General features: G+C 39.4%; 1 protein-coding gene across 10 annotated transcripts in view; it reads right to left on the bottom strand.

Annotated features, from left to right (window-relative positions):
- The window catches only part of SOX4 (SRY-box transcription factor 4), a 54,845-nt gene that overhangs the window by 24,653 nt on the left and 5,593 nt on the right, over positions 1–24,599 (bottom strand). For 9 of the 10 annotated variants that reach the window (XM_059938013.1, XM_059938015.1, XM_059938018.1 and 6 more), the window contains exons 2-3: positions 24,196–24,276; positions 22,996–23,041 (exon numbers count right to left, since the gene is read on the bottom strand). In XM_059938013.1, the coding sequence (XP_059793996.1) occupies positions 24,223–24,276 (54 nt within the window). In that variant the 3' untranslated portion in view covers positions 22,996–23,041; positions 24,196–24,222. Of the gene's footprint in view, positions 1–22,995; positions 23,042–24,195; positions 24,277–24,599 lie in introns of those variants that run through there. The other variant, XM_059938012.1, reaches the window with a different exon arrangement.

The following is a 24,599-nucleotide window of genomic DNA, read 5'->3' as shown; positions in this document are numbered from 1 at the left end:
CAATATTTCATTCTTTTTATGGCTAAGTAATATTCCATTGTGTGTGTTTATGTGTGTGTATGTGTGTGTATATATATATATATATATATATATATATATATATACATACATATGTGTATGTATGTATGTATATATATATATATATCTCACATCTTCTTAAACCAATCATCTGTTGATGGGCACTTGGGTTGTTTCCATGTCTTGGCTATTGTAAATAGTGCTATGAACATTGGAGTGCATGTATCTTTTTGAATTAGAATTTTCATTTTTTCTGGGTATATGCCCAAGAGTAGGATCGCTGGATGATATGGTAGCTCTATTTTTAGTTTTTTTTAGGAACCTCCTACTGTCTTCCATAGTGGCTGCATCAAATTATATTCCCACCAACAGTGTAGCAGGGTTGCCATTTCTCCACACCCTCTCCAGCATTTGTAGACTTTTTAATGATGGCCATTTTGACCAGTGTGAGGTGGTACCTCATTGTGATTTTGATTTGCATTTCTCTAATAATTAACAATGTTGAGCATCTTTTCACATGCCATCTTTATGTCTAAAGTTTTTATTTCCTCTCATGGTTTTGAAATATGTAATCTGAGTGGAAAACTGTCTAGAGACTGTGGAGTATGAAAAAAGAAAACAAGTTCTTCTGTGATTTCTAATTTCTCAGTGACTAAATATTTTATACTAGAATACCTGTTCAAACTAATGTCAAGGTATAAATTAGTTATCTTAAAAAATTAATCCCACAGTAATCATTTAGCTTGAACATAGAATAACTTAAGGATATTAATATGAATTACAAACAGTTCTCATTATGGTCAGAAGGATCTATTACTCCTTGGTTGCTATTTTTAGCATTCAAATCTCATAATTCTATAAAATTAGATTATAACTGTAGAAGCATCAGCTCTAGTCAAATCAACTTTGGCAATATAAATATTCTGGAGTTACAAGTCTTTAAATGAACTGCTTTGTAAATTATTGCAAAAATATGGGGGACATTCTAGTTCCATAAGGTGTTCCTATTACTTGTGAAATCTGATCACTTATTAATATAACTAGCATGCACTTTTCTGTTTATACTTTGCTTAACTCTGCTAAGCTTGCATTGTGTTTTAGTTTTTTGGTTGTTCTTTGCAACAAACAGTATTGCTACATCAATAAGCCCATTCCTTTTTATCATTTTTTACAATATAAGATAGAATGTTTAGTCTGTTAGCCAAGACTTCTTGGTATGTTGTTGCAGCTCTATTCCAGAACATTCCTAATACAGCTGGGAAAGAATTTCTTACATTAAAGGCAGCTAATAGAAGTTATCTCATTCCTTCTGTCACAAATAAACCACTAATTTAATCACAGTTTCTGTACTAAAGTCCTTTCCAATAAAAATGGACAGTTCATGCAGCAAGGACTCACATACACTAAATACCTATGATGATCAGGGAAGTAACTTTTATATAAATGTTTTTAGGGTGAGCAAGCAGCCAGCACTTTCTTCTAGTGTAAATACTTCAGGAATTTGTTTCCTCTCTCATCTCTTATGCATTAAGTCAACTGAGTAGCACAATAAAGACTTCCCAGACCCCAATCACTAATAAAGAATGATCATCTTAATGTTGTAATATGCTCCCGACTCTAAATCAGTGTTCATGATGGATGAAAAACACAAATATCAATTCAAATTTCAATAAATTCATCATTGCCACCAAAACTATGATCTTTTCCTATTTTCTACACTTTGTATTGAGTATACCATCTTACAGCTCCAATCCTCTTGACATTCTAATCCACACTTTAGTTCACTGGTTCCTCCTCAACCACCTTCCAAGATAAGGCTGGAATGGTACCTCTACCTGACCAGCAGTTACACAGAAAATAGTGAAAAATTAAAGAGCTATTATTGGACCTCCAATAAGAACATGTGGTGAGTTAAACTCATGTGGAAAAACAAAACAAAACAAGGAATGTACCTGGAGAAACACAGAGTTGAACTGACTACAACCTAGGACTTTGCTTCCTGGTATTTCCAAATCCCATTCCCCACCACTTTTGCTTGGATGCCCTTAGGTTGACACTGAAGTTTCAATTCCTTATCTAAGACCAGTAATCATGGAGTCATATAATCCACTTCACGTCTGCCTTCCTCCTTAGTGGAGCAGGCAAACAACAGCATCTCTCCCGGAACTGGGACAGACAACCCTTTCAAAATAACTGGATGAATCATGCCTACTTCATATCCTGAACAAATTTAGGTCCACTTCCAACAGTCAACTAACAATAACCAGAAAATACATGCAGAACTAGCTCCATCATGATCTCTCCTGTTAACTGTTTCAATCTCAGAGGACAAGTTAAATTCCATGCTGGTAAAAAAGAGACAATTTTAAAACAAATCACTTAAATCTGTAGCTCTGTAGGTTTTATCTACTTTGAACTTATAAAAGACTTCAGAAATATGTAAAAATAGGAAGACTAGTGGGTATTTTAAGATTCAGTGTCCGTTAATTCTTTCTTTTTCTTAAGATTTAAGCTCTTTCACCTTGCTTGGATAGAAGTAAAGTACTGAAAAAGTTATCATATCTTTGATTTTCCAATGGTTATTCCTTTTCTCAGTTTGGGGATTCATATAATAGAAAACTAAAACTGATATAAAAGGAGGAAGAATATTGAATACCAATATAATTACTGTGATTGTATATTAAATCTATCCCTGATTTTCCCGGCAAAAAAATATCCATGAGGTGTATAACAGGATGTTTTATGTAACCCTCATTTTCTGATTGAAGGAATGAAAGGAAGCATACCGATTCATAAGAAGAAAATATTTTCCTGGTACTAAATTCCAAAGAAAAACTTTTACAGGTCCATCTACACAGAGATGTTGAACTGTATACAGGACAATATCTTCAACAGTCATTGGATAATTTCTTAGTAACTTTTATAGGCCTCATGTTTTTAAAAACAACTTGATGAGAAACAACATTTTTACACAATAATACATTTATATTCAATTCATAAGGGAGGGCTTGAACTAAGTCAACAGCAATAGAGAGAGAAAAAATTAATAGGAATTAGTAGTGACTATGTGGAATTAAGGATTTGAAAAAGGAGACACTGCAATTACTCTTCCTCTGTTCTAGCCTTCAACACCAACCTTTCTCCAGTCTATACCCTTTCTCTAGGCCACTGTTACTCGAAGTGTGGTCTATGGACCCACCTGCCAGTCTGCAAACCATCACCAGTATACAAGGAGGTCAGTTCTGAAATTGAGAGTAAATGTTTAAAACTTTTATATCAATTTGACAGAATTATTTTATGAATGGTGAATCTAATAATTTAAAATCCAAGCCTGTTCTTTTAGTGCCTTTAATTTTTTTTTACTTTTATTTTTCTAGTAATTAATTGCCACTGTGTTTTATAAAAGTAAGCTCTTGCAATGTCTTGAAAACTTAAAAATCAAAACAAAACTGGTCCTTTACCACATATAGAAATACTACTCTAGACCTGTTTCTCAAACTTCAGTGGCCATATACCATCCTCATGAATCTGCCATATCTGTCACTAACTTTATCATTTATTCAATAACTTTATTTAAAGAAAATCAAATTTTTATTTAAATAAATTTATTTTTAAATGATACTATATCACCACCATATGCACTGTATTACTCTGTACATAGAAAATAACTATAAAAGCAAATACTATGAAAACAAAGGAATGCAACTCAATTAAAAAATAATAAAATAAGATCTTCAAGTAGTAATAACAAAGCTAATTGGTTTGCAAAAGTGTACACCTGAAAATAAGAGAAAAATCTGTTTTTTCATTCTTATCAATTGAAAATGAATATTCAGTTCAATGTTGCTTAGTTCAAGATAAAGATGAGCTATCCAAAAGATATTTAATGGCCTTCTCAGGAAAGGTTGGACACTAAGAATTAATTCCTAATCAAAATGATATAGGTTTTGCACAACAAATTTTATCTTTTCCAGTAGTCTCCTAAAGTGAACTCCCAAATCTTCTGAATGGGTCAGGTTATTTGGTAAAACTCAGAACAGTGATTTTCGAAGTGCTTCTTTTTGGTAAATCATTGCCATCTGGTTTGAGAAAATATTTTTGAAAACCTCTTATCAAGCGGTCTCCTCATAATTTTGAACATGTTTTCAGCAAGTTCTTGAGATGAAATTTCTGAAGAAACTACAAGTGTTTTCCGTAAGTATTGTTAGCAGAATAAATGTAAGTTTCAAAACTTGTTCCCAGGATCCTAACTTTATCCTGCATCATCCGTGGAAAATATAACAGTTACCAAATATTGCACTCTTAATTTGGGCCAGATGCTTTGCTAAGTGCCAGGTAGATATATAGATATAGATCTGGCATTTATATATTATAAAATCTCATTTTATGTGTATACATTATATATAATGAGATTTTACATATTACATATAGATATATGAAATGAGATTTTATATATGTTAAATTATATTTTACAATATATCCTATACATGTGTGATATGTATAAAATCTCATTTAATTCTCTCTTAATAGAAACTCTGGGCTCAAAGAGATGTGGCGACCTCATTCATTCAATATTCAACAAATATTTGTTGACTATTTACTGTGTATCAAGCATCATTCCAGGCATTGAGATCACAAAGACAAACAGAATAGACACAGTCAGGTTATTTGTGTCCTAGTGATGGCTGGGAAAAGAAAGAACAAATAAGATAATTTCTCATAGTGATAAGCTATGTAGAAAGTAAGTTATGCACCAGAGATGTGTTGGTGGTTGAGGAAGTCTTATCTGAAAAGGGACATTTGAGGTGAGATCTGAACGATGAGAAGCAGCCATGTGAAGACTGGAAAGGAGCATTCCAGGCATAAGAAACAGTTCCTGCCAAGCCCTTAAGACAGAAACAAGCTGGGCATGTTCAGGGAAAACAAAGAATGTATGGCTAGAATCTACTGAGCAATGGGGAACATTATATTCAGTGTTGCATCAGTCCTTGTGGCTATGTTGAAGAGTCTGGAAGTTATTCTCTGCAATGGAAAAGATTTGAAGGGTTTTAATTAGGTGAGTGACATAATCTGTTCCCATTTCAAATGAAAGTTAGTTACTTGAGAAGAGATACTAAGTCCTATGTTTCCTTGTCTTTGTCACAATACTTACCCTGGAGCCTTGCAACTGGTAGGTACTCAATATTTGTTATAGATTCCGATTACTTACATTAGTTATCTTCCAGCTCCCACTTCCAGTGGCAAACTGTTTTTTCACAATAACCAAAATTACAATGTAATTACATTAACTTGCATCCAAATACATGGATTATTCCATCCCTTTCCCAATGAAATCTAGATGTGCTGCTTCGCCCATTAAACTACCCCTTTATCAAAGTTCCATTAATCTCCTGGAGGTACCACTGTGCTCATTAACTAAATGTTAGGTAGGCACAGAATTTACTTTGGATTTCACTTAATAAACCAGAGCAATTAAAGTAATTACTCATATCTTGTGAAAAGAAGCCAATATGTAGCCAGTTTAACCTGCTAGAGATCTGTGGGTGAAAGAACACATAAAGTGAGGGGTATTGGGAATAGGAGCTTGAGTCCCTTTGCCAAGGCTTTCAAGTGGAGCAATTATTTACCCTAAAAAAGGACTGAACTGACTTCTAAAAAACTTTAAAAAGCCATTTCAAATGTTTGCAGAATACTTAAAAAATGTTAAATTGCCCAATTTACTGCCTAGATTTAGCTTTTTTATCTGAAAATTTATTTTAGCAACTATCTGAGTTATAGTCTCCTTTTAAATCCACTTGCTCAGATTCATGTGATTTACTTTCCAGAATTACAAGCAGTGCTCTATGCCATGTGCAATAGCAAAGAAATAAATTATAAACTGTATGACTTTCCACCTAGTAATTTTCAATATATGGATTATCATTTGGACTTATTTTAACTCTGCACACTTACACATTATTTAGTATACCTAAAAATGTTTTCTAGACAGGAATGAAATAAGGCCACTTTTGTTAATGTGCTACTCAATACAATAGATAATTGGGGAAATTGTAGATGCTTCTATATTATTACACAGAAAAAATAATTTATATAATATTAATTACTGTAAAATGAGTTTATTCCACAACTCACAAAGCTACTATAATTAAAGAAATGAACAAATAGACCAAATTTTGAGATATTTAGATTCTATAATCCATATAATCTGAAGGGCAAGTGATGTGTCTCTTAGGTTTTTTTTTTTGGCTGTGTCAGGTCTTAGTTGCACCATGTGGGCTCTTCATTGTGACACGCGGGCTTCTCTCTAGTTGTGGTGTGTGGGTTTTTTCTCTCTAGTTGTGGCACGCGGGTTCCAGAGCGTGTGGGCTCTGTAGTTTGCAGCACGCGAGCTCTCTAGTTAAGGTGCACGAGCTCAGTAGTTATGGCATGTGGGCTTAGTTGCCCCACGGCATGTGGGATCTTAGTTCCCTGACCAGGGATCAAACCTTGCATCCCCTGCACTGGAAGGTGATTCTTTACCACTGGACCACCAGGGAAGTCCCCTTAACCTCCTAGTTTAATAAGCTACTCAAAGAAGGGAAAGATGATCAATATTTACTGAACACTCACTATATCCAGATACTTTTAAATAAGTCTCTTATTTAAACCTTCACAACACACTTCTAAGGTGAATACAATCCTCATTTTGCAGATGAGACAGATGAGTTTCCAAAGTATAAGTAACTCATCCAAGAGCAAACCACTAGGGAAGCCTTGGGCTAGTGTTTGAAGACAAGTTTTTTTGCCCCCAACATCCAAGTTATTTCACTTCAACAAAAGATCTTCAGTTAAACAAATAACACCCCCCCGAAAAAGCAAAATAATGTTTCTACTATAATCAAAATATCCCTATTCTCTACCAAAATACAACCCCAAATAGTCATTTGAATATATCTTTAATTTTTTTCCTTCTTCTTGAAAAAAGTTACGAAACTTGTTTTCTATCTTAAAACCTGTTTTCTATCTTAACTAGTTGCCTAATTTTTGCTGCATTAGAGCATGTATTAAGGAATGGCCTATTTAAGGTGGGGAGCTTACGAGGACCAATAAGACACTAGTTGCTCCCTCAAAGATTTTATGGTGAGGGGGAAAGACAGGCAAACAGATGGTTATAAAATAAGCACTTTGATATTCCCAGAGTAATATGGAATCACAGCAGAGGTGGCCAGACTGGGGTGGGGAAGGTCCCCCCAAAGAGAGAAGCCTATGTTGATTTCTCAAGGAAAGGGTTAGCCAGGTGAAGAACTGGAGAAAGGGGATAACATGAAGCCAGGAAATCATATCAAGAGCACAAAAGTGAGAAATCGTGGTATCTTTCGGTAACTGAAAATATTTTAGTACTGCTGATGTACAGAATACAGAGAGGTTCGTTGTAAAGGAGGAAGGAGGGGTGGTAACAAATGACACCAGGAAGCTAAATCAGGACCAGTTCCCAAGAGTGCTGTAAACCATGCTACAACCTTTGAACCCTCCTGAACATGATGCAGAGGCATTCAAGGATTGCAACCAGGGGAGTGAAATGATTGGACTTATGTTTTAAATAGACCATGCTAGGGACAGTGTGATGAATGGACTCAAGCTGGGCAAGATTAGATAGGAGAACAGGTGAAAGGCCGCCAAAATATCCCAGGTGAGATCATGATAAAGTCCTGGCCTACAGTAGTGGCAGCAGGAATGGAGTGAAAGGTAAATTCCAGAGACATCGAGAAGGTAGACTGCAGGACACTTAGTAAATCACTGGACGTGTGAGTGAAGAAAAGCTGAAGAAGGCATCTAGAATTGTTCCTTTTAATGACCTCACCACTGAGTGACAGTAGTGTCACTCATCAAAAAGAGTGAGTATCAGAGAAAGAGCAGTCTTGAAGGGGATCTCAGGAGTTCATGACATCAAACGTGAGTTTGACATCAACGGGAGACATCCACGTGGAGCTATTTAGTAGGTCTGGGGTGCAGGAGAGAGGCTAGGGCACTTAAACACAGATTCCGGGAGCCAACATTTCATATGTCTTTTATTTTAAAATATTTTTTATTGAAGCATAGTTGATATACAATATTATATAAGTTACGAGTGTGCAATGTATATCATTTTTAAAGCCATGGAAGTGAACAAGAGCATGCTAGTTGGATGCTCTTACTCACCAGAGAAGGTGGAGGGTGAGAAAAGAGACCCACAGATCACCAATACGGAAGACGTGGCCCAGCGGCAGAAGAGCCCAAGAGAAGCGCCCATGGAGCAGGGGACACCTGGGAGAAGGTGGTGTCACAGAAAGCAAGGGAGGAGAGCTTCACGCAGGAGGATGTGACAGGCAGTGTCCAACACTTCAGGGAGGGCCGGTCAGATCAAGACGGAAAAGCACACGGTGGATTTAGCAACAAAGATGACATTGACTACAAAGGTGAGAGCTGGGTCAGTGGGCTTGTGGGAATAGAACCCAGACTCAAGTTCTCATCTGATAGAGTTTCCTGAATGAAACAAAAACTCACAGAACTCTTATTTGCTGAAGGCTTTGTGCCAGTTTTAAAGTTTAAACTTTTTTCAAGCACTTTCATTTAGTTGGCAGTTAAATAAGCAAAGGACGTGTACATGCCCTCTCCTTAATTACAGCTTTCATAATCTATTCACTTTCAGGTACAAGCAGGCTCCTCCGTAAAATGGGTTGGCTGCAGCGGCAGGTTAGGGCTAGGCTTCCATGTAAAAGCTATCATTAACTCAAACCAGTTAATACAGTTTGCATATACAAAGTATGATTAGAAGGACCCTAGGACATGATTCCAATTCTGATAATTTGCAGACATAGCACAGGGATTCATTTAGAGCTAAGTCCTAAAATGTTCTCTTGTCTTCGATATGTACCTACACCTTTTATTTTATTTTAATAGAAGATTATTATAATAGAATTAACTGTTTTTAAAATACTGGTGCTAGAGGTTAGAATTAACCCCTAATGTAGATTTAATGGCCTTATATTAGGTTTTTACTGGTAGAGTTTTCTTTCAGAGAATGTGATCTATCAACAAACATGCCTAAATCAGGGTAATAATGATCCTCACCTCCTGCATTATTTCAAAGATTTCTTGGGCTTCCCTGGTGGCGCAGTGGTTGAGAGTCTGCCTGCCAGTGCAGGGGACACGGGTTCGAGCCCTGGTCTGGGAAGATCCCACATGCCGCGGAGCAACTGGGCCCGTGAGCCACAACTGGTGAGCCTGTGCGTCTGGAGCCTGTGCTCCGCAACAGGAGAGGCCCGCGACGGTGAGAGGCCCGCGCACCGCGATGAAGAGTGGCCCCCGCTTGCCGCAACTAGAGAAAGCCCTCATACAGAAATGAAGACCCAACACAGCCAAAATAAATAAATTAATTATTTAATTAAAAAAAAAAGAAGCAAGAGATTGTTCAAAACTGAGAATGGCCAGTGTGTCTACATTAAAAAAAAAAAAAAAAAAAAAGATTTCTTCTTCTTTCTCAATTTACTTATCTAATTTTTTAAATAATGAGGACAAGTAGAATTAATTTTTTCTTGCTTTAATAATGTTCCATGACACTACTTAAATTGTAGTCTATGTTTGTAAATTTTAATAATATTGTTAATGCATACATGTAAGACGTAAAAAATATATGTGTGTATATGTATGTATGTGTATGTTTGGGGGGGTGTTTTCAGGAAACTTTGGGGAGAGAGAGACATCAGAGAGAAAGAAGCAGACAAGAAGAGAAACTCTTTCTCCTCCCTTCCTGCTTCGCAGTGTCGTTTAGTGACAATGAGATGCCTAGAGTTGTTAAACCCATTAATTTGGTCAAGTGATGCTGAACAGTGAGAAAGAAAGAGACTGGGTTTCTGAAGACACTGTGGAGCTGGTCAGTCAACCAGGAACTGCTCCCTTGACTTCTTGTTGGGGAAGACAGTGACCCTAATAATTAAACCCATTTTTAAATAGGGTGTTTGTTACCTCTCAATCAATAAAAATAGTTTTATACACAACACACACACATACATACACACACACACACATGCACACAGAGTGCATTATGCACTGAAAGACATTTGGTTCTCAAAGTTGTAAAAGCTACTTTGATTTGAATTTAAAAATTAGGGTTGAAAACAGCCTCAATTTTAAAACAAATTAGCAGGAAACAATCAAGTTAGGATTCTTAAAAATAAACATGATTTGAGGCCACAGTGCAATTAAGTTATGGAATTTTTAAAAGAATCAGTTATAGCTAATAATAAAAGACATATCAAGTTTTAAAGTTTTGTGTCCATGGAATTTTAAAAGAAGGAAAAAATTGAAAAAAATTTACTTCCAAATCTTTCAATTAAATCAACAAAACTATGCATGATTTTTGATCCACCATTATATACTTTAACACTCAAAAAGGAATACATTATATTAACTCCAGGAAGGAGGAGGTTATAGAATTGACTTAAGAATAAATAGGGCTTCCCTGGTGGCGCAGTGGTTGAGAACCTGCCTGCTAATGCAGGGGACACGGGTTCGAGCCCTGGTCTGGGAAGATCCCACACGCCGCGGAGCAACTAGGCCCGTGAGCCACAGCTACTGAGCCTGCGCGTCTGGAGCCTGTGCTCCGCAACAAGAGAGGCCGCGATAGTGAAAGGCCCGCGCACCGCGATAAAGAGTGGCCCCCGCTTGCCGCAACTGGAGAAAGCCCTCGCACAGAAACGAAGACCCAGCACAGCCATAAATAAATAAATAAATTTTTAAAAAAAAGAATAAATTTTTCCTTTGTTCACAGATTTTAATTAATTTTGAAATAGGTGAATTTCCCTTCTACACTGGAATTTGAATAAATTAAAATTTCCCTTCTAAAGTGTAATTTGGATGCTCTTTCTGGACTTAATTCTTATCTGGAAAATAATTCTTTAGTACAGTGGAAATGACAAGAAACTTGGCGGAGGGTGGGCAGGAGACCCACGGAATCATAATTATCCAACAGAGAAAGGAAAAGCTACGTAGCATCCAACATACTCTTTAAGAGATTAGGAAAGCAGATTTCAAATATTCAAAGATGGGTACAATTGAAAATGGGAAATAGTGTAAGAGAACAGAGGACTCTCAAAATCGGGATCATTTGTGATTGTATTATTAGAATTTGCACGAGGAAGAAAAGGTGAAGACAGCTGCATGCAAAGCTTTCCAGTGTGCTCAGGTTTTCAAAGGGCCCGAGCTAAAGATGAAAGCAGGGACAAGACCAAGGATGATGAGAGAAGGGCACCAACCTGAAACAGATTCAGAAAGTGGGATGCCCAGAGGCCTCGGAAGCACATCCCTGAAAGCAAAAAAGTCTGTGGCTCAGAAAGGAAGCACGAAAAGAAACAGACAGGCCTGCTGCTCGGTCCAGAGAAAACTCAGAACAATTTCTCTTCCATTTAGTTTCCATCTTCACCATCTCGAGGCTTGACTTTGGAAAAAGAAGAGCATGTTGGCTGAGAGCAACCAAGGCCCCAAATGGGGGGAGAAAGTGAGAGCTCCCCTGTCTGTCTCCCCAGGGTTGAGTCTCTGAGGCCCCACAGGAAAATCTCCCAAAGACCCAAAAGGCTGATGGACAACAGAAGGACCACCCTTGGGCATCTTTATGTAATCATGGAGACAGGCAGAGAAAGGCAAACATCCTTCTTTTTCAAGAGGGAACGGAAGGGGTAAGATTAACCATAGGTCAAAGTGCTTTACATTAAGCCCCAGAAAAACTCAAGATTTTCATTCTATTTAACTGATTGTGATCGCTGAGAAAATAACTCAGCAATCACATGGAGCCAAACTAAATTTAATTAAGTGGCTACATTCTGGTTTCTTTTTGTTTTTTCTTTCTTTTAATAGGGGCTACTAATCTTGCAGATATAAATACGACATTTAAGGTAAATTCTGATTTCAGCCAAACATTTCACAAAGTCACATGATATTCTCCAAGTTGCTTTCAAACCTAAGATTTGATGATTCTTCAAAAGTGCCTTTTGTTTTCTTTTGTGACTTCATTCTTGGCAAGCTTTTATTACTTCAGATATTGGAAAATCTTGCAAAGGAATTCTAATTGAATTGCTATTCAAAATAATTGTAAAAATGGACATGTTGATCCAAGTAATTGTGATGGTTAAGTGAATGCTATTATGTATGAACAACATATAACTAACCCCTTTCTAAGAATTACCTTAACACATATGCCATACTTTAAATGTTTGCCCTATGTCTAATAGAAAAGGGGGTCAGTTGTGGAATTACACTGCCTAGGTTCAGTTCTACTTCTTATTAGACCTGGGGCTAATCTCTTTGGACTTAATTTTCTTATCAATAAAATGGGGATAATAATAACTATCTCAAAGGGCCAGTATTAAATGAAACAATATATATAAAGCACAAATATATAAAGTGCTCCATAAATGTTGGTGCCATGAGTGGTGGTAATTGTTTAGTAGTAATTTCATTTGTTTCCAAGCAAGCCAATCAATATTTTCTGCATGAAAATGATCTTCTCTATCTGTGTCAGGTAAGATTTTGTTTGCAAGCCACAGAGCACCTGACTAAAAGTGTCTTTGTCGATGTGAATTTGTTTTCCCTGTGTAACAAGGAGTTCAGCGGTGCTGTTCTTGACTTGGTTCCATAATTCACCGTGTCATGGCTCTGGGTCAGCATCTCCATGGTTCTCTCTCGGGTTTTCCCTCATGGCCACAGGATAAGCCACTGCAGCTGCTCCCAACAGGAAGGAAACAGGAACAGGCAGTCATCAAAGGCCTCTCACCCATTATCCGGCAAGAAAACCATTCTCAGACATCCCCCTCCCCTCCCCTGCAGGCTTTCTCTCAGCACATCTTGTGGGACACAAGGGGCTGGTCCTGGCCAAGAGGAGGCTGGGAACTGAGTATCTGCCCTTTGTACCCACAGCAGTGGGAAAGGGGATTTCCCACCTTCCCAACTAGAAAAAATGTGAACCAGGGTTTGCCACCTTATTCTACCTTTGTTTCTCCTTTTCCTTATCAATCAGATATATATTTGTTTTCCAAAGGCTCATTTCAGATGACTAAGCCAAAATAGAATGCCCTACCTCAATCTCTACACAGATGTTCATTGTCAGAGGTAAATAGATAAACACGCCACCCACCCACCCCCCCCACCCCGCCGCCACCTCCCTAATGCGGCAAAACAGGCAATTATTAACTGATGTAGAAATTTACAAATATCCCTAAAAAAGTTTGGGAAGCACTGAGCCAGATGGTCTCTCATGATTGCATCTGGCCCGATGACTCACTCTTTTGTCCCTTGTGTTTCACACTTTCTTTCCCAGAAATCCCCCTGATCTCATCTCCCTGTTTGCTTCCTCTTCCACTAGGTGGATCAAATGTCTTTCAAAAAATCACCTTCCTCTTCTAAGCAATGCAACAGGAGAATGACGGTGGAGAAGGGACTGAGTGAGTGTGTGTGTGTGTATGTCTGTGTTTGTGTGCAGAGTTGTGGACAGAGAAACTAGATTTGCCTTTTAACTTCACCCTGTTAACTTCCAAACATAAAATAAAAATTCCATCGATATCTTTCTGATAATTCCCAGGCTTGGCTCCCTCTCTACCCTCCCCACACCTCTCATCCCAGCCCAGGCACTCTCCCTGCTCCCCACCTCCCCCAAAGAGAGACAGTCAGGAGGTTAAAAAGCTCTCCATCTGCTGTAAAAGTAAAGCAGAACTCATGAGAACGAGAAGGCCCCTTTCTACAGCAGAGCGTGCAGCAGGCTACAGCAGAAATCTCTTCTGCTCCTGCCTTTCAAAGGAGGCACTATGTTCTTTCCCCTCATTGTGGGGACTCGCCTAACCAGATGCCCTGGGCCAATCTTGTTCCAGAAAGATAACAGAATCCCAAACACGGAGCATGCCTCACCACAGCCGGTGAGGGCCAGTAAAAATGGAATTGAGTTGGAGAGGTCAATGCTTGTGTACCTTTGAAGAAACTGGATCAAAATCATTCTACACCAGCCAAAACCACCATCAGTACAATTCTAGTGGGGTAAATGGCGGGTCACAAGCATCAGATAAGGATGTTGAGCATTAGTGCCCACGTTAAAAAAGAGTCCACATTGTGAGGGCAGGAAACTCAGAGAGAGACACCAGCAGCGTGACCAAGCTCCGAGAAGATGGGGCGACTTTAGGAAGGTTTGGGGCTGGCCTGACATATGACACAGGATTTATGCAGATGGACAGGGTCCTCAGTCCTCAAAGTCCCTTCACAAGTATGAAATGTGCAACAGAGAACCAAGATGGGGGATCACCTGAAAAACCGTCTAGGGAAGAAGTGTTGATAAACCGGTTAGGAATGTTACTCTGGAGAGGAAGAGACTTCAGCTTACAGAAGCACAGGCCCCACCACTGCCAGCTGCAGTACCATGGGAAAGTGCTCTGCTCCCAGTGTCCTACTTCCCGAGTTCAAATTCTGCCTCTGTTGATCACGGGTAAAGTCCCTGCCAGCTCTACAAGAACTAAGTGCGCAGGTAATCCATGCAAATGCATAGAACCTGCCCATGGTAACTGCATCAGCTTCTGTTGTTATGAAGTTCTTCCTATCTTGATTTAGATAATGCTGCAGCTTTCCATAAGTGCCTGAGGCTGTGAAAAAGCATTTTGGGAAGCTCCCGGTAACATTTTCAGGAAAAGCCACCTTATCACCTCTGGATTGCACAATAAAGAGGTGGTCCCTCAGACCTCGATTTCAGAAATACTGTGAAAGCATTCCATGAGGGGATAATCCTATTAAATTTAGAGAATTTGGTCTGATGGGGATTTGTGAAGGAATGCAATGTTCTGTGGAACGTCTTAAGTGTCTCTAAAAACACTGAATAAATGTAATAACAATAACTTCTTGTGTTTGTGAGCTGCTTTTAGCTATCAAGTGCTTACACATGTTGTTTTATTTAATGTCTGCTGAATTATCAGAAAATCCTACCTGCTGCAGATAGCTAACAGCCTACTGTAACAGGAGTTTCTGGCTCTGGGTCTCTGCTCCTTACAGGGCTGGTTTGGAGAGTAACTTTGTTATTGTTACTTTTTTGGTGGCTATTCCATAGGCAGCTGCCAAACCCCAGTAATCCCCTTTGCCCCTGATGGAATGGGGTATAACTCACAAAATAGAACTATCTCCTGAAAAGAGGCTTTTACACAAGTGTGGTTTGTAAAATACCTGCATCAGAAGCATTTTAATCTAAAAATGCAAATACGCAGAGATCCGAATGAATTCCACCTCGGCATAGGAAATCCCAAACTTCTGGGCATGAGGTATGGAAATCTGTGTTCTTAACAAGCACCCCAGACAATCCTTACAAATACTAACAATTAAGGACAATTGTTCTAATGTTTCAAGAAGTCAACTAAAAATAGTTCAAATTCTGTCCAGCTGGCTGCTGGGCAAATGGCAAATACATTAATTGCATTTAAAGGCATATAAAAAGGACTCAGGTGTAAGGACCAGTCACCAAGCCAGCAAACCACACACCAAACTTGCCCCAGGAAACCCAGGGCAAGGGCTAGGGTGAGGCAAGCGAGACACAAAATTTAAGGGGGACCCAAAAAACTCATCAATCAAAATAAACAATATCTTAATGCAGCATTTTAAAAAAATCAAAATCAATGCAAAAAAAAAAAAATCCATGATGAACCAAGTATCAAAATTTTAAATACAGGATCAGTATTACCCTATTTTCCCTTTGCCCCAGGCTGTAATATGGCTCACCTGGGCACTGCCAGGATGGCTCTTTACCTTCCAGCTCAGTGTGCTCACTGGAAGGTCCTCATGCAGTCTTTTATTGTATCTAAACGTGGAGCCTGGGACAGAGGAATGCCAACCATCTCATCCTCATATCGCGGTTCGGAGGGTCTCAGGTCAAAAAACCTGATTTCATTGACTTGGATACAGTGTTCTTTCCTTTGAAAATAAAAGTTAGATTGAGTTCTGTGGTCCTTAACCAGTTTTATTCCAGTGACAGGATTAACTTGCCTAAGACATACAGGCTCACAAGAAGCTTCACTTACTCTTTTGATGCAGCAATTGCAATGGCCAAATAGGCCCCTCTGTGGGGTGTCACTCTGCCTCAGATGCTGCTTTCTGATAGACTCTTCTGGGTGTGTAAAATTTTAAATCCTTTATAAACATCAATGATTGGCATAATTGGTGTAATTATAGGTATCTAAAAAGCAGAAAAGGCCTATGTAACAGCTGCCAATAGTTGGTTTCAGGAAACATGCAGTCACTTGTGGCGAACCAGGCTCGGGGTATAAATGCTTGGGTAATACTACTTCCAGATGGACCAACTTGAATCAGAGAGGGCACAGAGAGAAAAGTGCTCCCTCCCAAGGGACTGAGCCATGCGGAAATCAAGGGGCAAGAGATGCAGGAGGTCCTCCTCCCAGACTATATGATGAATGTGTACAGGTTAGAGAACCACAGTGGTCTCCAGCCTCTTTTGTTAGGTAGAAATGAATAGTTTCAATTATCCTTTGTCGGGTTTAGTTTTTAAATGTTCCACAGTTGTTAAGGTCTTGTTAATCGCAGCAAGAAGGGGAAAGCAACTGGCAGTCCCAGTTTGCAAACCTCTGTCTTCTTACAAACGGGCATGAAAGAATGGAGAATATCTTGGGTTTTTCTACTCCCTAAATATTTGAGGATAGGTTCCTTCATAAAATGCTTGTGGTTTATTGAGAAGTTCTTTGAGCCAGTTTTGTATTATGTATATGAACCTACAACATTTGAACACTGCCCTTAATATCCTCCCACTCTTTCAGAGAACATGTGAGTTTGGATGGCGAAGGAGAATTCATTGGGAGAAGTTAAAACAATTTAGAGGAGTCGACCCTCTGGCAGATTCCCGAGGCCTGCTACCAGTGAGTCTGCCAAAATGGCAACCAATTACTAACCTACAGCTAAAGAAATCTCCATTTCCTGCATGTTCCCACTTCATTTTGTCAAACTACTCACTCTTATACAAATGAATAGCTTTGTTGAACTTAACATCATCTTTTTAAAATGTAAATATGTCTAGCAGTTAAGAGAGTGAGGATCATTTAATTAAAAAGTTTCGGGCTTCCCTGGTGGTGCAGTGGTTGAGAATCCGCCTGCCAATGCAGGGGACACAGGTTCTAGCCCTGGTCTGGGAAGATCCCACATGCCGCGGAGCAGCTGGGCCCGTGAGCCACAACTACTGAGCCTGCGCGTCTGGAGCCTGTGCTCCGCAACAAGAGAGGCTGCGATAGTGAGAGGCCCGCGCACCGCGATGAAGAGTGGCCCCCGCTTGCTGCAACTAGAGAAAGCCCTCACACAGAAACGAGGACCCAGCACAGCCAAGAATAAATAAATAAATTTAGAAAAAAAAAAAAAGTTTCAACCATATTGATATTCTTCCAACACCTACCTAACAGTAGTCCTCAGGGAAAGACACTGGGTTTTATTTTGTTTTGAGGGGACAGGGATTTGAATAACAATTTTGACAACAATAATTTGGGAGCGTGGACTGCTTTTCAGGGTTATGTGGGGCTTGGGGGGTTTGGTAGGATCAATGAAGGGCAATGGGTCAGATGGCCTCTAAAGTTCCTTTGTAATCTAAAAAGTTTAAAATTCTATGATCATATCCTAAAGCAGTGGAGTTTGTTTTTATTTTTCCACTTTTAAGCATAATTTTTTAATGTAAAATAGGTGAAAGAGGAACTGTCCTGGTTGTATGTTTATGCGTGGATTTCTCTGAGCACATCTGTCTAAAGGAGAAAGGCAGTAGGGAATTTTGGGCTTCGTGATGACTAGAGAGGATGGACTTCCCTTTCTTACTTATTTTTAAAATAGCCTCACGCCCATCCCAAAATATCTTTTGCTAATTTGCCACATGGATGTTCCACCCGTAGAATATAGTGTGATAAGACTGGCATCACGGTGCAGGAAAAAAAACCAAAAGAGAGCATCTACTGACATGATGGTATGGTCCATAACTTTCTGGTCACTTCCAATTTTTAAAAAGCTAATACAATTTTTACATTTACCCTCAAACTTGACTCAGATCTCCTCTCCTTACCTTTCCAGAGTCAACTTCAGCAGGTTGGAGTGGAAAAATACTTTCTTCCCATGCCACTTCCAAGCATAGCTCCTCCAGTGTGTTGGGGGAAGGAGCAAGGAGAGAGAACAATGTGAATATCCCTTCACTGAACTGCCCAGGGCTGGAGTCCTCTGTCTCTTTGTGTTGATTCTCCAGCGAACACCTACTGGTCACTGATAGCCTTCTGACGGGTGGGCATCCAAATGCTGTTTTTCCCAAGGGCACACATGTGGGTTCTTCTGAGGAACAGCCCTATTCTCCCTGTTCTGGAGGATTCCAGCTTGGATTCTTCCTTACCTCTCTAATTCTGGCACCCCAAAGTACTCCCCACAGTTTTCTCAGACTCCTACTTCAGTGTACTTGATCTGTGCAAACTCATATCCTTTCTGAGTCAAACAGTAGAAGGCAGATAATCAACAAGCCCCTCCAGCCCTCCTCTCTCTCTCTCTCTCTCTGGCAGAACAAATAAGCCGATGACCAAATACAATGGTGTGAGGACCCACTGTGCTCCCCTCAAAGATGTTTCAGGTCTCTGACTCTCTTCCTTCCTTTTCTCCCTTCTTCTGCTTATTTGGACCTGGGGGCGGTGGTGGGGTGGTGAGAAGGAGAATATTGATTATAGTAGGATCAATTCTGCTCTGAATGATTGGGGAAGGGGCTTTCTCTGGCCGCCAATGTTGAGCACTCTCTAGAATGTGGTATACTTCATCCCTGTGTTTATATCTCTAAGTCTTAGCGACAAAATTAAAGCTACAGGGGAAAAAAAATCAGCCTATCAAGTAGATAAAAACCAAACTGTTCCAAGTGAGGATACTGCGGATTGTAGAGGAGGAAGGGTACGGCTTTGTGGACCTTGGGCTTGCCATCCTGGAGTATAAGGAGAGCAAAGAAGGAATGTAAGAGGAAGTGTGAGGGCTTTCAGATCCCTGGAGCAAAGGTAAAAAAGGAGGGATGACAGAGTGAAGAATAGACTCAACTAATCAGTGGGTAGACACTCAATGATTGGTCCAGAAGTGGGCATATAACCCAGAAGCAGCCAATTTACTGCCGGGCAAATGACTGATGAAGTAACTGATCACATGAAATTCTGTCTTAAAAGGGAATTTGAAGGATCAGATAAGGAGAAAAGAATCAAGAATTTAGTGTTGGGAGAAAGTCAAGACACATAGGAAATCCAAGAGAATATCTGGTCAGTATTAATATTTTTGCAGTCTTGATGCTAAATTAGGCAACCGATTAACCTGCTCACTAGAGCCATGTATCTTGAATGATATTTCTCTCAGAATGCTCATGAAATTTCTAATTCCCTGACAGTCATGCTTTTCTTTGCAATAAAGCCCCATGATTTCAAGCTACTTGAGTGAGTGTTTTTTGCAATCACAGAGCCTAAAAAAAGTAGAGCCAGTAACACAGGAATGGGAATCAGTCTGGTGAATTCTAATAGAAGAAGAAAAAGACCAGAGGGGGCTGAGCTCTGTCCTCATGTTCATTTCCATAGTGCTAAAATCCCTAAACTTTGTCACCATGTGAGGGTCAAGGCTATTTCTGTAATTGTTCTGTTTTTCGAATCATGTATGTTTATCAGACACTAAGGATAGAAAAATCATCTCAAAATGATTTGCAGATGTCCCTTTTTACATGCTAAAAGAATCTATTCACCCTCTGGGCGGAGAGGGGGAGTGTAAAGTGATTGTTTCAAAGTCTAATTTATTCACTTAGACCTATCACTAATTTTTCTCAACATCCACCCCACTTTATACCCAACCAGCTCCAGGGTGGAAAAACTGTCACAAACCAATGTCTGTAACACCAAGATTTAGCAATTCTATTTCTAGGAGCTACTCAAGAAAAACTCTTACATGTTTGCACAGATACGAAAAAACATACATTGATATAACAATAAAAAATGGAAATCTTCTTACAGCATTTCTTTAATTTACTTGACCACAGAACACCTATTAAAATCTTGAGAGACACTATTTTTAGATAGTCTTTGGGTAAAGTACTTTTCACCTTCAGCAACACCTCCCCAAACTCCACCCCAGTTTTATTCCCCCCCCAGCTTTCGGATGCTTTGGGTGCTCACCCAAAAACCAAATTATAACTGTTAGCAAATTCCCAAATGTCCTCAGCACCACCTCTTTCAAAGACAGGTTTCTGGACCTACTTCTGCCAGGGGAGGAACAAAGTGCAATGTGTTTTGAGACTACAGCCCCACAACTTCCCAGGAACTTCAAATAAATTATTCAAAGTCTCAGGGGATTGGCAAACAAGAGAGATAAAAGGCCCGAAGCACTGGGAGTGTGGGAAAGGGGAGGGAGAAAGCAGAGGCCAAGACTGAAGGTCAGGAGTTCCAGAAGAGACTATTTTCACAGGTTTTAGGTGTTGGAGCTGGGGAAGTTAGGACAAGCCCTGGTAAGAAAGTGGCAATTAACCACACATACAACCAGAGCTAATTGATCGTTAAACAGGGCCTGGCTGCTGAGCTTTTATGAAAGCAGTTATATGCACCATACATTCTAGCCAATCATCGGGCTACACTGCTGGGCGTTCACTATGCTGAGAGCCTACTAAAGATAATGCTCAGTGTTTTCACTGCCTCCAGTCTTCTTTCAGCTGTATGTTGTGAAAGGAAACAGCACGTTCATTAGTTGTCTAACAACTGGTCCAAAGAATTATATATTGGGGAAAATATCTAAAGTACCAAGCAGGCTAAATGATGATAAATATGATTATTTGCTTCTTCTCTTATCCTATCCTTAAAAAAAAACAAAAACAAATTCAAGTAGAATATCATTCGAATGCGGTATGAGTGATGCAAAAATGCAAAGCAGTTTTGTGTACTGGTGCTAAAATGAGTTACGACTTGGTCCTTAAAGAACAAGTCTGCAGGGTAAAGGAAGGCTCTAACATGAAGCTTCCTGCCCTGACTTAGGCCTGGCCTGTTTGGCAGTACTCCATACACCAACTGCCCTGAATTGAACCTGTCAGAAGAAAATAAAATGGGCTAAATTTATTATCACCTGGATCCACAGACACACACACATGAAGGTGCATTGTTAACTAAGGCACAAACCAAAATGCAGCAGCCTGGTCCAACAGCCCCCTGGGAAATACCGTTTGGTGACGTGAGGCTTTTTTTTTCTTCTTTTTAACATTGAGAAGGAAAACAACACATGCAGGAAACCATAAAACCCTTCAAGTTAACTGTAGCCAACGGTCAATCTCATTAGGATATAATGGGTAGGTTGTAGCTCTCTCTATAAAGCCTCAGTACACTCTGAATAATTTCCAATGATCTCACTTTTAGATAGCAAAGCAGAAGTTCCACTCACCATGTTTATACTGTTCCTATTCTCTTCTGCCTCAGTTACTTCTTCCAAAACTTAGTCCCTGAGTTGATCTTTTATCTTAGCTCACATTTGTTGAACTGGAACACAGATACCTATGCACAGCTAATTACTTACACTTACCCTTTCAACTAGGGAGGTTGGAGGGCATCCTTGGGAAGTGGACAGAAGTCAGAGGACTGCCAATCCTTCTCTCCAACTTGAGGCCTGGGTTAAGTCTCTATCTCTACGACTACAGTACAGAAGACATCTGTTTCTGGAAATCGGAACTAGCGCTCAAGAGAAGGGATTCCAGTGCTGTTTCTCTCACTTCTGACCTCATGACTTCACTGAGCCACTCTGAATTCCATTTCTCCATGGGGCAAAAGGTGGTAATAAGCCCTTGCTGCGTTATTTATTAGGAGGAAATGCTAAATGACCATGGAGGCAATGATCCTCCAACTTCAGTGAGCACTGTATATGGAGGCTTATTAGGGCCCCACCCCCCACGTGTGATCATCTTTATCATCTTTGCCCTTCACAAGAATCTTGGGGTAATTCTGAGATGTGAGGGTTCATGTACCAGATCAGGAGACACCAATTCCAGGGTTTTCTTTTTAAGAACTTGGTACCTTCTATACTGCTTGCACCGTGCTCGGCTTGAACGTGAATTATCTTTTTAGAACAACCCATGAGGTAAGGAACTAGCATTTAATGAGCCCATACAAGAGGCCAGGCTTGATGCCAGGTATACTCCATGTGTTATTCCACTAGATTCTCACAATAGCTTTATACGTCACATGGCATTCTTTCTATTTAACAGCTTAGAACACTGAGGCTTAAGGAGGCTAAGAAATGCGAACATCCTTCACAGCTGGTTGGTCTAAGAGGTAGTAGCATTGTAACCCAGGCTTTCAATAAATCCAAGGCTCCCTCCTTACCACAGCTGTGATAATAAAGCCTAATACGCAAAGGCATTCTGGAAGCTCTTAAAGTGCCATTGAAACAATGTAAATTCAATAAATAACAATCAAATATTTACTGTATGCAACGAAACAGAGAAGGTAAATTTGGGGAAACTAATTATTTAAGGTCTAGTTCCTGTCCTTCAACAATTGCAGTCCAATGGAAGAGACCACTGGACTGGAATTCTTTCTGGAGAACGGGAAAGGTGGGCATTTCATTGTGTGCAGGACCTTGGATGGCAGCATGCGAATTTTGTGCTTTACCCTGGGCAAGGGGGAATCTGGCAGGTTTCTAGCAGAGTCTGAACACCAGATGCCTGGAATGGCTTCCCTCCCTCCCCCTTTGGCTTTCAAATGATAGCCAGAGTGAAGATCTGAAAATGGATAAGGAGATAATTTTCCAGGAGAATAGGGCGGGTAGCGTAAACGTTAGTAAATATGGGTTAGAGAGATATTGTACTACAGGACTCAAAGGAGGGGGAAAAATAAAGGCATAATAAAATAACCACAAAGAAAAATAAAGCATACCAACCTTCCACCCTGAGAAATCCAAATGGGTAAGATGGATTTGTATTCTTACCAGAATTCTTAGTGTTTTCTTGACATATGGATCTATCCAGATGCTCCTTTAAAATAAATTATTTTAAATTTATGATTAAATATTCTGAACCCTAGCATTATCCAAACCATGTGTTCTGAATCGTGGGTACCCCATAAACCCAGGGAAGAGTTGGTAGATGTGGATGTCCACGTCCTAGCCCTTTGCTTTCTCACTTTCTTCAGAATCCCTTAATGCCTCCAGCACCCCTGCCCCCTTTCCCCCCGCCCCAAGCAATGTGAGCAGAAAATCCAGGCACTCAGCCCACCCTATCAGCTTACATTTTTTCTTGGCACTTATAGGTATTCAACTAGGAACCGACAAAACTTGCTTAAGCAAGTATTACTGATTCACATTTCTAATGCAGCCCAGGGCCAGAGCAGTATCTTAAAAGAAAAGTGGCTTCTTATTCTTAAAATCTGAAATTTATGTTTTCTATTGATCCAAATTATCTGAAAGAAAAAGTCATACTAAACTATTTGGTCTCTCAGGTTTATTATGCCTTGTACCACCTAACACATAAGTATCCCTTATGAATAAAAACTGATTCAGAGGAAAGAAAGTACAAAAATGTTTCCTACATTTACTCTATCATCTCCTAGGAAGGACACACACTTTACTTAAGCTTTTGTTTTTAAAGCCATGTTATCGAAATTCTTAAAGAAAATAGTTAAAGCATCTGTCCTTACATGGAAAGTCAAGGAAGAATAAATGTAGTTCTAGCAGGAGAACCCTACAAAATAAAATATACTTAAAAAATTACAACATATAGTTTTCATTTATGTCAAGGTTTTCATACTTTGGATCTGAAAAAACTAAACAATCATATTATCACTACCATGAACAAAAAGCACTTTGTAGAAGAGTCCTTTTACAAAAGTCTTTGAAGAAACTTAAGATACATTTTTTTTAAGATCGTTTTAAAAAAACGATATTACCATTACAGAACACAAATGCAGTTAAAACTAAATGTATTAGTGAACACATGAAAGAAAAATTTGGAGACTAGTAGCTAAAACGATATTTAAAAGATGAAATTATACTGAAACGTGATAGTTGTATTGTTTTGGAGGGGGGAATTACTGCTTTTCATTGACCAAAAAAAATTGCTTGTTTTGGACTACAGACTCCAAAAATCTCTTCGTCCAGCTGTACATTCCAGGATGAAGGAGACTTCCTTACCTACAAGCAATCCTGATGATTAAAGGGTTATTTCCACATACGTCTGCTTATTAACCCCTCCTCCTCTCCAGTGCTGAAAAACTAGAAGACATATAAAGCAGACATTTTTAACAAATATTTGGAAGGGAAGATGGGTTTTGCTAGTTAATGGAAATTGTTAACCCTCAAAGTAAACAGTAAATTGTGCCCCTTAGCAAGGTGCAGGCTCCAAACCAAATACCAACAGGCCTTAGGAAATTCAAGGCACTTTTTTCTCCTTGCATACACATCTCATTAATACTGTGCCTGATGATTATAGAAAGTATAAATCTCCACTAGTTGAATGTGTGCTATTCCCAGATTTGGGGGCGGGAGGGGGGGAATCTTTCCTCTTAGCCCTTATGGAGTCAACTTCTCCAGGTCAC

The sequence above is a fragment of the Balaenoptera ricei genome, chromosome 11, assembly GCF_028023285.1.
Source record: "Balaenoptera ricei isolate mBalRic1 chromosome 11, mBalRic1.hap2, whole genome shotgun sequence".
NCBI classification, from domain to species: Eukaryota; Metazoa; Chordata; class Mammalia; order Artiodactyla; family Balaenopteridae; genus Balaenoptera; species Balaenoptera ricei.
This window is presented reverse-complemented; position numbering and strand designations above follow the sequence as displayed.